The 14,613-nt window shown below is 45.2% G+C and overlaps 1 protein-coding gene across 1 annotated transcript in view; it reads left to right on the top strand.

Annotated features, from left to right (window-relative positions):
* The window catches only part of rnf213b (ring finger protein 213b), a 39,859-nt gene that overhangs the window by 20,590 nt on the left and 4,656 nt on the right, over nucleotides 1-14,613 (top strand). Inside the window, exons 35-59 of the mRNA XM_076081566.1 lie at nucleotides 335-468; nucleotides 585-760; nucleotides 840-1,043; nucleotides 1,281-1,468; nucleotides 1,552-1,672; nucleotides 2,269-2,369; nucleotides 2,464-2,640; nucleotides 2,737-2,882; nucleotides 2,979-3,078; nucleotides 3,611-3,722; nucleotides 3,883-4,087; nucleotides 4,178-4,368; nucleotides 4,928-5,050; nucleotides 5,746-5,847; nucleotides 5,943-6,185; nucleotides 6,325-6,409; nucleotides 6,503-6,537; nucleotides 6,627-6,724; nucleotides 6,808-6,958; nucleotides 7,042-7,204; nucleotides 7,297-7,391; nucleotides 7,945-8,193; nucleotides 8,925-9,057; nucleotides 9,148-9,231; nucleotides 9,792-9,948. Of these exons, the coding sequence (XP_075937681.1) occupies nucleotides 335-468; nucleotides 585-760; nucleotides 840-1,043; nucleotides 1,281-1,468; nucleotides 1,552-1,672; nucleotides 2,269-2,369; nucleotides 2,464-2,640; nucleotides 2,737-2,882; nucleotides 2,979-3,078; nucleotides 3,611-3,722; nucleotides 3,883-4,087; nucleotides 4,178-4,368; nucleotides 4,928-5,050; nucleotides 5,746-5,847; nucleotides 5,943-6,185; nucleotides 6,325-6,409; nucleotides 6,503-6,537; nucleotides 6,627-6,724; nucleotides 6,808-6,958; nucleotides 7,042-7,204; nucleotides 7,297-7,391; nucleotides 7,945-8,193; nucleotides 8,925-9,057; nucleotides 9,148-9,231; nucleotides 9,792-9,948 (3,573 nt within the window). The remainder of the gene's footprint in view (nucleotides 1-334; nucleotides 469-584; nucleotides 761-839; nucleotides 1,044-1,280; nucleotides 1,469-1,551; nucleotides 1,673-2,268; nucleotides 2,370-2,463; nucleotides 2,641-2,736; nucleotides 2,883-2,978; nucleotides 3,079-3,610; nucleotides 3,723-3,882; nucleotides 4,088-4,177; nucleotides 4,369-4,927; nucleotides 5,051-5,745; nucleotides 5,848-5,942; nucleotides 6,186-6,324; nucleotides 6,410-6,502; nucleotides 6,538-6,626; nucleotides 6,725-6,807; nucleotides 6,959-7,041; nucleotides 7,205-7,296; nucleotides 7,392-7,944; nucleotides 8,194-8,924; nucleotides 9,058-9,147; nucleotides 9,232-9,791; nucleotides 9,949-14,613) is intronic.

The raw sequence follows: 14,613 nt of genomic DNA, 5'->3' as shown, positions 1-14,613 counted from the left end.
TTATGGATTTTTGACTGTTGACAGTTTTTTCTTTATTTATGGCGTTATATCCAAATTTCCTCCTGTAAAAATGTTTGACTGTAATATGTCAACAAACTGAAACAATATTTTTGAACCTGGCCTTATCCAATGTTCAGATTTCTGTTCTGGAAATGTGTGCAAATTAGTACATATTTGATTTAAATAAAGCCTAATTTCAGAGAACTTGTAATACAAGTAATAATTGTCTTAGTAAAGTAAAGTAAGTAATCAACTGGGGGAGTTTCATGGTGATGTCTGTTAGTTGTTTTTTCAACCAAAGGCATACCTTTTCTGCGCTTGTTATAATCTCCAGTGAGTCAGACCAGGAGGTGCCGGTGCATCACTACTTCATGCTGGATGGTGAAGAACGATCCTGCGCTGCTCCGTTCAGCTGGCTCGTCAGGACTCACCTTGAAGGCTTGTGGGAAGAATCAGAATTCATGCCAGGTTTGCCTTCATCTTAGACTTTTCTACACACTACTGTATATATAATCTCTATTCTACGATGAGCAGATACAGTATATATAGTATGGTCACAAATGTTTTTATGACTTGTTCCTCAGTAACAACAGAGGATGGCACAGGGAGGATTCTGCAGTTTGTGAGCACCTTCTCCAGTAGCCAGCTGGGCGGTCACTTACAGAACCTCTCCGACGAGGATCGATGGGAGTACGGACAGCTCTACCTCCAAGACTTCCTGCTGCTCTCTCTGAAGATCAAGTCAAATGACGAGCTGAGGGTACCGACGCTTTGAACCTCACATTTAGGTGAAACGTATTTTGGGGAACTGCCAGTAATAATCTCGACTTCTTGTCCAGGTGTTCTCCAGGGCCATGTTGGGCTGCGTGTCCGAGCTCCAGACCTCCGTGGGTGCCGCCGCGGAGCTCTCGCCTGCTTGGATAATGGCTGCTGCCAAACACTTTGCCCCCCGACTGGATTCTCTCAGCCACATGTTTCTGCTGCAGCCCCAGCTAGCCACCGATGTCGCTCAGCAGGGGTCGAATAGGGAGCCCCGAGAAATGGTGAGAACAATTTAAATGTTATTTTGAGTTGTTAGCTGAAGGATGTAATGGTAGTATTTGTTGAAATATGAAGTGGGTTGGAAGCACAGCTGCTCAGACACTTGTGTGTAGCTACTTTCCTTACTGAGGAGTTGGCAACACTGTGTGGAATCTCTGTAACTTTTTCACCCTGAGCTAACATGCTAAACATTGGCATAGTCCTTAGTTGTGAGATCTAAAAACGTTGATGTTTTGCAGGTGGAGGACATTGGAGCGCTCGGTGTCTGTGTTGAACAGACCAAACTGCTGACCGTGACGTCGCTGCAGGAGTGCGAGTCCTTCGTGAGCAGAGTGGAGTTTCTGCAGCCGTGTCTGGACCGAGTGTTCGGTCAGAAATACAGAACCCTCTGCAGCGCCGGCTGTCTGCAGCATCTGGACTCCATCAGGTGAGTCTGTCACAATGTGCAGCAGGAATAAATCATGTTTTTTTGTGTTTTAAAGTTTTTTGATAACCTCTTTGCTGTTTCAGGTCGCTGTGGTACGGGATGCTGGTTGTTGCATCTTTCATCCAGCACGTCATCTTCAGAGTGAAACAGAAAGACTCAAGGTTGAGAGAACTGGCTCTGAAACACTGCAACCTTCATCTGAGCGTAAGTGTTTTCATCTTGACAGAAAGAGGTTTCCCTCCAGGAAATGTTTTGGCTGAGGTTGTAAGCCTCCCAGATCCTGACGCATCTCTTCTCATGATCGATGAGTTAGCTGCTAGTAATTCAGCTGAGGTGGCCTCTCTCCATGAGACAACGGGCCCCACCACCTCTCCTACACAGGAGCAAGACACACAGACTATAGTGATTAAGCCTCTTTTTGAAGTTGTTTTGTGTCGATTTGAAATTGTTGTTACGCGTCTGTCTGTTCATTTTGCATCTCTTTGTGGTTGTTTTGCGTCTCTTTTTAGTGATTTTGTATCTCTGTAGTCCTTTTGTGTATCTTTTGTGTCTATTTGTGTTGGAGTTTTTTGTAGTCTTTTTGTGTCTTTAAGGGTCACTTGGGTCTCTTCCTGGTCTGTACGTGTCTCCTTGAGTGATATTTAAGTGCAGAAGAACCAGAAAGGATCAGTAAAGTATTTCTTACTAAAAACAGGAAACATAGTGAACAACAGAAGTCAAATGTTTCGGTAGTTGTCGGCGGTCAGACGGGAGAAAACAAGACATGTCCTCAGATTACTTTTTCTCTCATTTACTAACAGCTGATGCAGGAGTCCCCTGATGTGAGGAGCGTGGACACACTGCAGCAGCTGATCCGGATCCTCAATTCTTTTCATGATGAGAGTATCGGCCGAGATCTGAGGTCAGAATATCAATAATAACAATAAACACCACTAGAATCTCTTATTTTATTATCTCACAGTCTAATAATAAATCTCTCCCGTGATATTTTGAAGGTTGGGCATTTCCTGCCCGGTTTGCCTGTCGGGGTTAACAGATCCGGCCGTCCTGCCCTGCCAGCACATCTTCTGTTTGCTGTGTCTCCAACGCTGCATTCAGGAGCAAAGACGTTGTCCTAAATGCAGGACAGACCTGCCACCCGACTTCACGCCGACTGTTTCTCCCACCGTCAAGTGAGTTCAGACAAATGTGTCCGTTAAATGTTGAGGCGTCTGGCTGTCCGACGCTGTCGTTCAGCTTTCATGGTGACTTTTCTCTTCGTGGTTCAGGGCGGCGCTTCAGGAGCAAGCAGTGGTCAGGGACTGCTGTAACTCCTACTTCCTGGAGGTGGTGTCCAGGTTCTGTCTCTCAGAGGGACAGGCACCCGGAGACGGAGTGGTGGAGCTGCTCTTCTCCCTGCTCGTCTCCGCTAACGGTCAGTGGGGGAGTAAGTCGATGAGGATAACTGATGATCGATGATGCTGCGATGATAACACAGTCGGCCTCCTTGTGTTCTTCTTGTGCGATGCAGGAGACGTGTACAGGACCAGAGAGCTCACTCCCTTCCTGGAGTGTGTGGATAACAGTCCAGTGGTGCGATCCGTGCTGCCAAAACTGCTGCTGCAGCACAGGTGATTTCATAGTCTCAGATCAGCTGAAGGGTCATGAGCTTCTCTACAGGTAGATTATCATAAAGCCTCGTGGAGAGCTGCTCACTCAACAGCAATAATAACAATAAGAGAAGTGGAGGAATGAGTCCAAAACAGGTCTTCTAAAAAGTGTCCAGGGACCACCTTCCCAAATAAATAAGAAATAAACATAACATGATCAAAATAATCTGTAGATATGTATTAGGCTTCTGTCAGCTGTAGTGACCAAAATACATACCCATCACTGCTATTATGATCCAGATGTAATGTATTTAAAATATCTCTCTTTGTAAATTATCCAAACTTTTAAACTTAATCTAATTTAAACTAATTTGGCAGTACTCTGCGGCCCACTAGATGGCGCTCTGAGCCCCACAAGTGGTTGAGAATAGCTGCACTCCTCAGTTTACTCACCTAGTTTCACTCGATGCCTGTGGGATCATTATTTATGTTTACAGATGTTCACGCATCGTAACTACAGTAACGAGTGTGCGTGAATGGTTGTTTCTATCAGTTTTGAGCAGGTGAAGACTCACATTCAGACCTACCTGAAGAACCTGGAGGAGAATCTTCTGACCAGAGAAGACCGCACTGAACTCTACCTGCTGTTTGTCAACTGCTTCCAGGTAAAAGTCCATTTGTCCTCCATCTTTGACGTGATGAGGATCCTTCTTGTTGCTTTACTTTGGCTTCATCTTTGGTGCTAATGCCTACTTGTTAAAAACATCTATTTACACACAATCAAACGCCATCACTTGTCATTGATAAAGTTATTACTTTTTCCAGGACTCTCTGTTGTGCTCAGAAGCGAGAGGAGCGGAACAGAGCGGAGGTCAGCAGAGACGAGCGGAGACGGTGTTCCTGAGCAGCGTCGCCAGTAAACAGACTCCAGACAGACAACAGGACCCAGCAGAGTTCCTGCTCAACGTCGCCAGACTGAGACTGTGTCTGAGCTCTGCTGCCCGGCTGCTGCAGGAGGCCGCGGCTCAAGGTGGGAAACTTCTGTTAAAGTGACATGTGATGCATCAACGCTGCGGTTTTGAAAGGGAAATAAAGCGCCGTGTTTCCTGGTGACATGCAGGCAGACCTGCAGGCGTGGAGGCTCAGTACCTGCAGCAGGTGAAGGCGGTGTGTGAGAGCCGTGCTAACGACTGGCACAGGGTTTACCTGCTGCGAGCCCTCCACAGGCTCTCAGGTGTGGACTGCATTCTGTCCATGATGAACAACCCGGCCTGGAGATGGCTGTTCCCTCCAGACCTGCTTCGACTTCAGGTAGAGACAAACACCGAGCAGCCAAAGTGTTCTCACACTTCACTGTCATGAGAGAAAAATCTAAATTTAAAGTGTGTTAGCACTTTGACCTGTTGAATTTGCATGTTTACAGACGGCTTATTATTATCTTCAGTTTTGAGTAATTTCTCGATCGTTTGCTGGATGAATCGTTTGTCTATAAAATGTATGAAAAGAGAGAGAAATGTCAAAAATGTAATCACCAAAATTCAAATATTATCAGTTTACTATCAGAGAAATCTGGCAGATATTCCAAAGTGAGAAGATCATTTTTCTGGCATTTTTGCCGAAAAAATGACATAATAGATTATCAAAATAGTTAATAATTATGTTTTTTTTCATAAACTTAAATGAATAATTACTTCAACTCATGCCATCAGTTAATGTAAACTAAGCTTTTTAGAGCACAATGTACAATGTGTTACATACCATGGAACTCTTAACGGCTATGAACTTAAAATAAGATCCATACGCTGGAACTGATGACTATGCAAAGAGGATTTTTCATCTAAATCACTAAAATATATTTTTTTCTACACAGAGGATCATTCCAACTCACGTGGACCAGTTCCTCTGCTGCGGGGCGCCGTACCGAGCCATGAGAGACGCCGTGGGCCACGTTCTGCTGGAGAACAGATCGGACTCCTTCATGACACAAATACGGGTCAGAGAGACTCCACGGCTGAAATAATATTATTCATAATAAACTATGAAGATGTTTAGTTGATCTAGTTTGTGAGCAGCGTGCTCTGTTTAGAGGAGAAAAGACGAATTAATGATCCGGACGCTGTCATGGCTCCTAACGACCACTAGAGGTTGTTTAGCATTCATAAGCACTATACAAACATTTCATAAATGGCTATTAACACACTTTATGTAGTTGCACACATATATGAGGACATTTTGTTATATTTGATAATATGTATTACTACTATGAGGAGTGATAAATGTTATTTATATTCATTATTTGTTTATGCACCAGCCTCCACTTATGGATGTCCTCATGCAGGGTGAGATTTGCCCTCTGGTCTAAGAGTCAAATATAAATGCATTGCATTGGTTAAGTTCATGTTCTGAAACAGTTTTACTTAAATTATTCTTTAAATGTTACTTTAGCAGCTGCAAGAATTAGGCTTCATCATCTTTATGGTACATTGTTAAAGATGTTAATACATGAATGAACTCTTCTATCTGCTTACAACTAGATTATAAATGTTATAAACCATCTAATAAATGTTGCTTATAAATGCTGAATATGTCTGTTGGGTGCTTCCCATTTGAAACAGTAACTGGTAAGAGTTTTTTAAATTCTGTCTGTTTTGGATGACATCATCTTGATGTGTTTTATTTTCTGTGTAGAGGCTGAGCGGTTCTCAGATCAGTCTGCTGGGCCTGGCCTTGTTCAGACAGGTCACCTGTCGCTACAAATCACCTGACGTCAGCATGCTTCCCTCCCCTCAGGTGAGAATGCATGATGTCATCGTGTTGAATGTGTCAGAAGTAGATTTACGTTCTTTGGTTGTGTTTTAAACACGTGGCTCTACATGACCTCACAGGAGCTGGCGAAGCTGGAGGAGCTCCTGAAGAAGGTCAAGTCGGTGCAGTTCAGGGAGTTCTGCACTGCGCTTCTGTCAAATCACATCGGCGGACCGCGCTCGTCTCTCTGCATCGACGCGCATCTTTCTGCCCGGAGACAAACCGTCCTGGAGCTGCTGGTCCACCTGGACTCTGTGCTCCTCAGTGGAAACCCTCTGCTGGTTCCTCTTCATCAGATCGCCTCCCAGCCTCAGAATGTTACAGTAAGACACTTCTTATCTTTACTTAAAGGAGGTTCTTCAAAACCTGAACCGTCCCTCTTGCTGTGAGGCGACCGTGCTCATTATAAATATCTTACTCCATGAATGTAGCACATTAACTCAACTCACTTTTCCCTCCTAGAACTCCTTCCTGCCGACCATGCCCGATGATCACATGAGTGAAGTCAGACAGTGGTTCACTCAAGACAAAAAGGCACAGCTGTACTGTAAGTATTTTACAGTGTAAAGGATTTATTTTACCATCACTTCTCTCTAAACTGGCCATCATGTTATAAATATAATGTTTGACATCTTTACAGCCTGCGCTAATGGACATCCCTGCGTTGTGACAGAGGTATGAGCTGTTTCCCTCTGAACAGGGTTTCATTAATAATAGAGAAGTTCAATAAATAATACATTTAATGCTCCTCTATTGTCCCATAGTGTGGCAGACCGGTGGTTTCAGTAAGATGTCACGTGTGTGGAGTCCCAATTGGTGGGGTGCATCACAACCCAGTAACAGGATTTACTCCAATACAAAAGTATGAATCTCTTCAGTCATCCAGCTTTGTGCCGGTACTTTCAGTCAAATATTTAATTATTGTTCCTCCTCGTTTGCATAAAGTGTCAGGGATCAAACGCGGACAGGACACATCTTAGGAGACGCTGACCAGAGGTCTGAAGCCCCAGAGAGACAGATGACGTACGCTAAGTCCTGCATCCTGCGGCTGCTCACACACCTCGCCATGCTTCAGGGCGCAATGACTAATAACAGAGTGAGACTTTGCACCAGATATTATATCAGTGGTATTGAAACGATGGCATTGTTTAATGATACTCCTGTGGTGGTTTGTTGTAGGGAGTTGGTGACATGATCCACCCGAGGCCCCATGACGTCCTCAACTTCCTGTGGAGACACCTTGAAAAGGACCTGCGTGTGCTGGGCCAGGCGCTGGATCAGAACACGGACAACACAGCGGTTACCTTTCATCTGATTCTCAATACATGCGCAGAGTCTCCAGGTGATACTACGTTTACCAACGATTTTCAGCTCGCTGCTTTTAATATTCATGGAGAAAAGAAAGTGACATAACTCTGCTGAATGTTAACAAAGGTTCCCGCGGAGCGAATCAGGATCTGTCCTCCAAACAAGGACGGCAGCGCTGGGAGAAGCTCGTCTGTGATTCTGCCATCAACCCAGTACTTCAAGTGAGGAATACGATGTATTTAAGGAGTAACTCACTACTTATTGGTGCCTCTGCCCTCTAATTACAAAGTAAAAACTCCTTTAGAACGTGAAAAAGTATTAACATGGCCGACGCCATGCAGATGCTCGAACCCGACACACGCTCAGCTTCTTTTAGTTACTGTCCGGGTGTCCAAGAAGAAGAGAGACAATGTTCGGCTTTATTCCAGCTTCTCACGAAAGGCACTGGATCACATTTGTCCAATTAGGTCGCCTTGCTTCCTGCAACCTGTTGCATCTCTGGCTGTGTCATTTTACGGTGGAAAACACATAATAAAAGCTGAGGAATCAGTGTTGATTACTGATTATCTGGTGATTCCAATCCTTAATTTGGACCTGAATCCATCAAAACACTACTAAATACTCATATGTATTGGTTTTCAGCTGAACTAAGTGGTTAGTTACACTTTAACGCAGCGCATTGATTGCTGTAACTGGATTTAATACTTGTGACCTTTTCAAAAGTAAGACGTTTTGTGCGACAGGGTGATGGAAGCTTGTTTCTTCTGTTTGCAGCGTTTGCAGAAGAATCTGGCTGAAGCTCAGGACAGAATCGGTGGTGACGACGGACTTGCTGGAAGTCCCCTGATGACTCTCCTCTTCAGCGATCCGGGGACCATGTTGTCCCTCCCCTCCGACTGTCCGACACATCGCTCCTCCTTCTGGACTCTGCCGGAGTTGATGACGGTGGAGCGCTTCACTCAGCTGGTGGGAGAAGCACAGGAACGCAGCTCCTTACCCCTGCTGAGCCTGTTCCTCAAGAAGGTACGATCCTCATCAGGGGCCATGTGAGATCCTTTTACTGGGACCCAGTGGAGGATAAGTAGGAACCGACACCTCCGTACACCAGATCTGTTTTAAATCCTGATCTGAGGGGTCGTGAAGACTGATGGCACGAAACATCCACTTAGCTATCAGGACGACCTCCAACCCGATTATTTAAATACGTTATTTGAATAAAAGAAATAGTTTAGAAGCTTAATCTGCATCTAGATTTGTATTTGCATCAAAATCACAATAATAGATTTTTGTAGAATACATAAATCCTGGCCGGGAATATTGGGGCAAGAATATAATACACTTCAAACCAGGACCTCTGAGGTTTCAGTGCCACCTATAACTCAAAATACAATCACATTTGGTAGGATCTCTCACTGAAAAATGTGTGTAAGTTTAACAAACAAATATCTTAAAATACCAAATAAAACACATTTTTTGAAGATTGGATGAAATTTTGAATGTTAAAAACTGTGTTTTGCAAAAAAAAAAAAGAAAGAAATCACATGACGGTGTTGAACCAAAGCATCCTGGAAAACGTTCAGCTTCTACACTTTACATTACAACAAGTGATTTCTAAATGGCCACATGCAGCTCTCCTCCAAACTCATGTTGTGTAATTTCTCAGTGAATATGAATGCGTGTTTCATCACTACAGATGATCATAATAACACAAGTTATTATGTGTTTGACATGCGCTGACTCTGCTCGTCCCACAGATTCGCTGTGTGAGGCGGCTCCGTCACTTACCTGAGCTGGCTGCGTTACAGTCCGACCTGCTGAGGGCCTTTCCTCTGACCTCACACTCTGCAGATCAGACCGTTGCTCAGATGTTACAGAGGATACCTGCAGGTATGTCGACGTTTTAATGTATCATTGAACCAACAACAACAACCACGAAACAGGGACACGCGCACTGAGCTTTCTCGTTATCCTCGTCAGGATACCAGAAGAAGATGCTGCTGGAGAGAGTGGAGACGTTCATGGAGGTGTGGAACAGCCTCAGAGCCGAGGTGGCCAACAGCTGTAAGCATTTAACTCTGATGTGTGAATGTACAGCTGCTCCTCTGTTGATCATGTGTTGATCTGTCAAAAGAAACAATAATCAGCCACTTCTACCAACGTCAGTACTGTGAATATTACAGCTACGTCTTCTACTAATATAACACTAACTATATCAATAACCTTAAGTTATTGAGCCCTATTCTAAGATGAAGTTACTACGTGATTTACAAGATCAAATCAAAAGTGTTCATTCATTGAAAACTATGCAATAAAGTTCTGATTTTAAAAGCAATTTCTCCAGCAATTTGAATAACAGTAATTGTTAGATTTATTATTTTGAAACGGTGATTAACAGCAGTGTTTAACGTAAACAGTGTGAAGTCTTCAGTGTTTGGTTTCATAGTAATTAGGGAAATTTATAATAATTAGCTAAATCAGAATGAATTGAGAGTAAAACTAATTGTTTAATTGAACTGGTGTGAAAGCAGAAGCTCACTCCTCCGTGTAGAGCAGTGATTGGTTGTATTTTATTATTTATTTGCGTCATTGACTGTCTCTAACGCCTGTGTGTGTATTTACAGCAGCAGACTCGAGTGTGGATGTGAACCTGACAGCCGAGAGCTCTGCCGAGCTTCTGACTCCGTCCCGACACGGACCGGGGTCGTGTCTCCGGACTCTTGTGGACTTCCTGTCGGAGACTCACAACAGCCTGGTGAGAGCGAGCCGCCAAGAGGACAGGTCGGTACACCCGAGGGTCAAAGTGTGAGGGCTGCTGGGTTTTTAAGAATGAGAATGAAAATACAATCGCAGGGTCCATCGAGCAAAACCGTTAAATATAAAAGATACTTACTTGAAATTGAAAGCACCAGCTGACCGTCTAGTGTTCTTCTGAAAGCTTCTTATGCGTCTCGCAAACTTGTCTTAAACTGGTAAAAAATGTGAAGCTTGCAAAACGTATGGAGTTTGACAGCAGTTGGCCATCAGTATTAATTCAAGGTCCGTTTACGCGCTTGTTCTGGAGCTTTCGACCATTTCACACGGTCTTCAGCAGCAGATTCAGCGAAGGATCCAGGATTCTCCAAAAAGTCTCATGATCCTGAGCACTGCTTTGACTGAGTTGAGCGTCAAAGAATCCGCTGATGAAGTGCATTTAACATGGTCGAAAGCTCCAGAACAAGCGAGTACGTGGACCTTGAGTTTAGGTTGTTTTGTCAAAACAATTGAATAATAATAATAATAATAATACATTTTATTTATATAGCGCTTTAAAAGGCACTCAAAGACACTTTACATGTTAAAAACAGAAACAATAGAAGCATTTATAATAAGAACAAAATATACGACATAACAGTAAGAAAAAAATAAATAAAATAAAATAAACATGAAAAGGAAGAACGAAAACAAACATGACTGACTTTAGAGGTTAAAAGCAGATTTGAATAGGTGAGTTTTTAGTGCAGTTTTGAAAGTGGCAAGTGACGAAGAATGTCTGAGGTGTTGGGGCAGGGAGTTCCAGAGGGAGGGGGCAGCAACGGAGAAGGCCCTGTCCCCCCAGGTTCGATGCTTGGACAGAGTAGGGGGGGTAAGGAGGTTGGCGTCAGCAGATCTGAGGTTGCGGTTGGGAATGTGATGGTATAGGAGGTCCGAAAGGTATGAAGGGGCGAGGTTGTGGAGGGCTTTGTAGGTGATGAGGAGGAGCTTGAACTGGATTCTTTGCTGTATGGGGAGCCAGTGGAGGTTTTGAAGGACTGGGGTGATGTGGTCTCTGGTGCGGGAGTGGGTGAGCAGACGGGCAGCTGAGTTCTGGATGTATTGTAGTTTATTGATGATTTTGGTGGGTGAGCCGTACAGGATGCTGTTGCAGTAGTCCAGTCGAGAGGTGATGAAGGCGTGGATGAGTGTTTCAGCGGCTGCAGAGGAGAGGGAGGGACGGAGACGGGCGATGTTTTTGAGATGAAAGAAGGCGGTTTTTGTGATGTGATTGACGTGGCGTTCATATGAGAGAGTTTGATCGAAGATGACCCCGAGGTTACGGACATGTGTGGAGGCAGGAACAGTGATGCCATCGATGCAGAGGGAGAAGTCGTGGTGGGAATTGTTTAATGATTTGGGGCCGATGATGAGGACTTCAGATTTGTCGGTGTTGAGTTTGAGGAAGTTTGCTTGCATCCAGGTTTTTATATCTGTGAGGCAGTTGGTGATGGTGGAGTGGATGGTGGGGGTGATGGATTTGGTGGAGATGTAGAGCTGGGTGTCGTCAGCATAGCAGTGGTACTGGAGACCATGGTGGCGTATGATGTCACCAAGGGGGAGCAGGTAGAGGATGAAGAGGAGGGGACCGAGTACTGAACCTTGGGGGACACCTTGAGAGACTGGGGCTGTGTCAGACTTGAATTTGTTGATGCTGATGAACTGTTCCCGGTCGGAGAGGTATGATTTAAACCAGGAGAGGGCTGTGCCAGTGATGTGGAGGGAGGACTCGAGACGTGAAAGGAGGATGGAGTGGTTGATGGTGTCGAAGGCTGCGCTGAGGTCGAGCAGTATCAGGATGTTGAGGGAGTGTTCATCAGAGGAGAGGAGGAGATCGTTGGTGACTTTGATGAGGGCAGTTTCTGTGCTGTGATGAGATCTGAATCCGGATTGAAATGGTTCATATAGTTGGTTTGAGTCCAGGTGAGTTTTCAGTTGATGGGCAACAATGCGTTCCAGTATTTTAGACAGAAAAGGGAGATTGGAGATGGGTCTGTAATTGTTGTGAATGTCGGGGTCAAGGCCAGGTTTTTTGAGGATGGGTGTGACTGAGGCGAGTTTGAGGGCGGGAGGGACGGAGCCAGTAGACAGGGAGGAGTTGATGACAGAGAGGAGGTGCGGGCGGAGGGCCGGGAGACAGGCCATAACTAAAGTGGAAGGGATAGGGTCGAGGTCACAGGTCGGAGTCTTCATGCCAGAGAGTGATTTATTGAGATCCGAGGGGGAGATGAGAGAGAATCGGAAGAGTGACCGGTCAGTTAGTGGAGGATTTGCAGATACAGGGTTGGACAAAGCAGGGCTGGAAGTGGCCAGTTGGTTGTAGATGGTGTCGATTTTAGCTTTGTAGAACGTCAGAAAGGAGTTGCATTTCTCTGCTGTGGAGGAGTGGGAGAGATTGTCCATAGGTTTGAGGAGTTTGTTTATTGTGGAGAAGAGGACCTTGGGGTTGGTGGAACCAGAGCGGATGATGCCAGAGTAGTAGGTGGAGCGAGCAGAGTTTAGAGCCAGTTTGTATTGCTGTATGTGTTCCTTGTACGCCAGGGTGTGAACTGTGAGGCCGGTTTTTTTGGAGAGTCGCTCTAGTCTGCGTTTCTGGGATTTCATGAGGCGGAGTTCAGGGGTGAACCAGGGAGCAGTGTGGGTGAATGAGACAGTTCTGGTTTTGAGAGGGGCAAGCTGATCAAGGCAGGAGGATAGTGTGTTATTGTAGAGGTTGACCAGGTCTGAGGGGGAAGGGCTAAGGGAGGGGGAGAGTGTGGAGAATTTTTCAGTGAGACAGGCTGACAGGGATGAAGGGCAGACAGACTTGATATTTCGGAGAGTGATGGTGCGCGTGAGTTTGGGTTCTGGGATGGGGATGTTGATCTCCATGATGATGGCTAGATGGTCGGAGATGGTGAGGTCATAGCCGGAGAGGTGGTTGATGGTGATTTCAGTGGAGCAGACCAGGTCCAGGATGTGCCTGCGGTTGTGGGTGGGGAAGTCTATGTGTTGAGTGAAGTTGAAGCATTTAAGCAGGTCCAGAAATTCGGTGGCAGTTTTACAGTCTGAGGAGTCGATGTGGATGTTGAAATCACCAAGCAACAGGATGGAAGGTGAGACGGAGCAGAGCTGGGTGAGGAATTCTGATAGGTCAGAGAGGAAGGCAGGGTTGGCTTTGGGGGGGCGGTAGATAATTGCAATGACCAGGGGTTTAGGACCAGAGAGTTTGAATGTGAGCTGTTCAAAGGAGGGTGGACTGTCGATGTTAGTCAGTCTGGTCTTGATATGTTGGCGGTGAAGAGCGGCAATTCCTCCACCGCGGCCATCAGGGCGTGGTTTATCCAGGTAATGATATCCAGTTGGGGTGGTTTGATTGAGTGCGTAGTAATCCAGGTGTTTTTGCCAAGTTTCAGTGAGACAGAGGATATCAAGGTTGTTGTCAGTGATGAATTCATTGATGATTGGGCCTTTGTTGCTTAGTGACCGAGTGTTGAACAGAGCAAGCTTCATGGAGTGTTTTGTGGTTGGTTGTGAGGTTTTGGGGAGGGTTCTGAGGTTGGCTGCATTCACGTGCTGTTTGTTATGATGACGTAATGAGGGAGTGGTGGTACGCCGATGATGAGTCCACAGAGACGGGATGGAATTGACAGAAGTGGGGTTGTAGATGATGAACTTGTGCTGGGAGCCGATATAAACATCACTGGGAGGGATATAGCTGAGGTTGTTTTTGTTTATGGCTTTGTGAATGCGGTGTGGACGGGGCAGCCTCTCAGTCACAATAGTCTGAATGGGGAGAGCTGCAGCTGAAGGGGTTGATGACAGGGAAGGCCAGGAGGGGGAGCAGTCACGGGAAACTGTGCTCAGAGGTGGCAGCGTAGAAGAAGAAGGGGCGTGTGTGTGGAAAGTGTGGAATGCTGAGTGAAACACATTGCTCTGTACCGGTGGTCATAAAAGATCCTTGAATCGTGTACTTTACACTTACACATGTGTACTTTAGACTCATGCATGTGTACTTTAGGCTCACGCATGTGTACTTTAGACTCACGCATGTGTACTTTAGACTCACGCAGGTGTACTTTAGACTCACGCATGTGTACTTTAGACTCACGCATGTGTACTTTAGGCTCACGCATGTGCACTTTAGACTCACGCATGTGTACTTTAGGCTCAAGCATGTGTACTTTAGACTCACGCATGTATACTTTAGACTCACGCATGTGTACTTTAGACTCACGCATGTGTACTTTAGACTCACGCATGTGTACTTTAGACTCACGCATGTGTACTTTAGACTCACGCATGTGTACTTTAGACTCACGCATGTGTACTTTAGACTCACGCATGTGTACTTTAGACTCACGCATGTGTACTTTAGACTCACGCATGTGTACTTTAGACTCACGCATGTGTACTTTAGACTCACGCATGTGTACTTTAGACTCACGCATGTGTACTTTAGACTCACGCATGTGTACTTTAGACTCACGCATGTGTACTTTAGACTCACGCATGTGTACTTTAGACTCACGCATGTGTACTTTAGACTCACGCATGTGTACTTTAGACTCACGCATGTGTACTTTAGACTCACGCATGTGTACTTTAGACTCACGCATGTGTACTTTAGACTCACGCATGTGTACTTTAGACTCACGCATGTGTACTTTAGAC

Source organism: Anarhichas minor, unplaced genomic scaffold, assembly GCF_050575085.1.
Source record: "Anarhichas minor isolate MPS153535 unplaced genomic scaffold, ASM5057508v1 ptg000082l, whole genome shotgun sequence".
In the NCBI taxonomy this organism is placed as follows: domain Eukaryota; kingdom Metazoa; phylum Chordata; class Actinopteri; order Perciformes; family Anarhichadidae; genus Anarhichas; species Anarhichas minor.
This window is presented reverse-complemented; position numbering and strand designations above follow the sequence as displayed.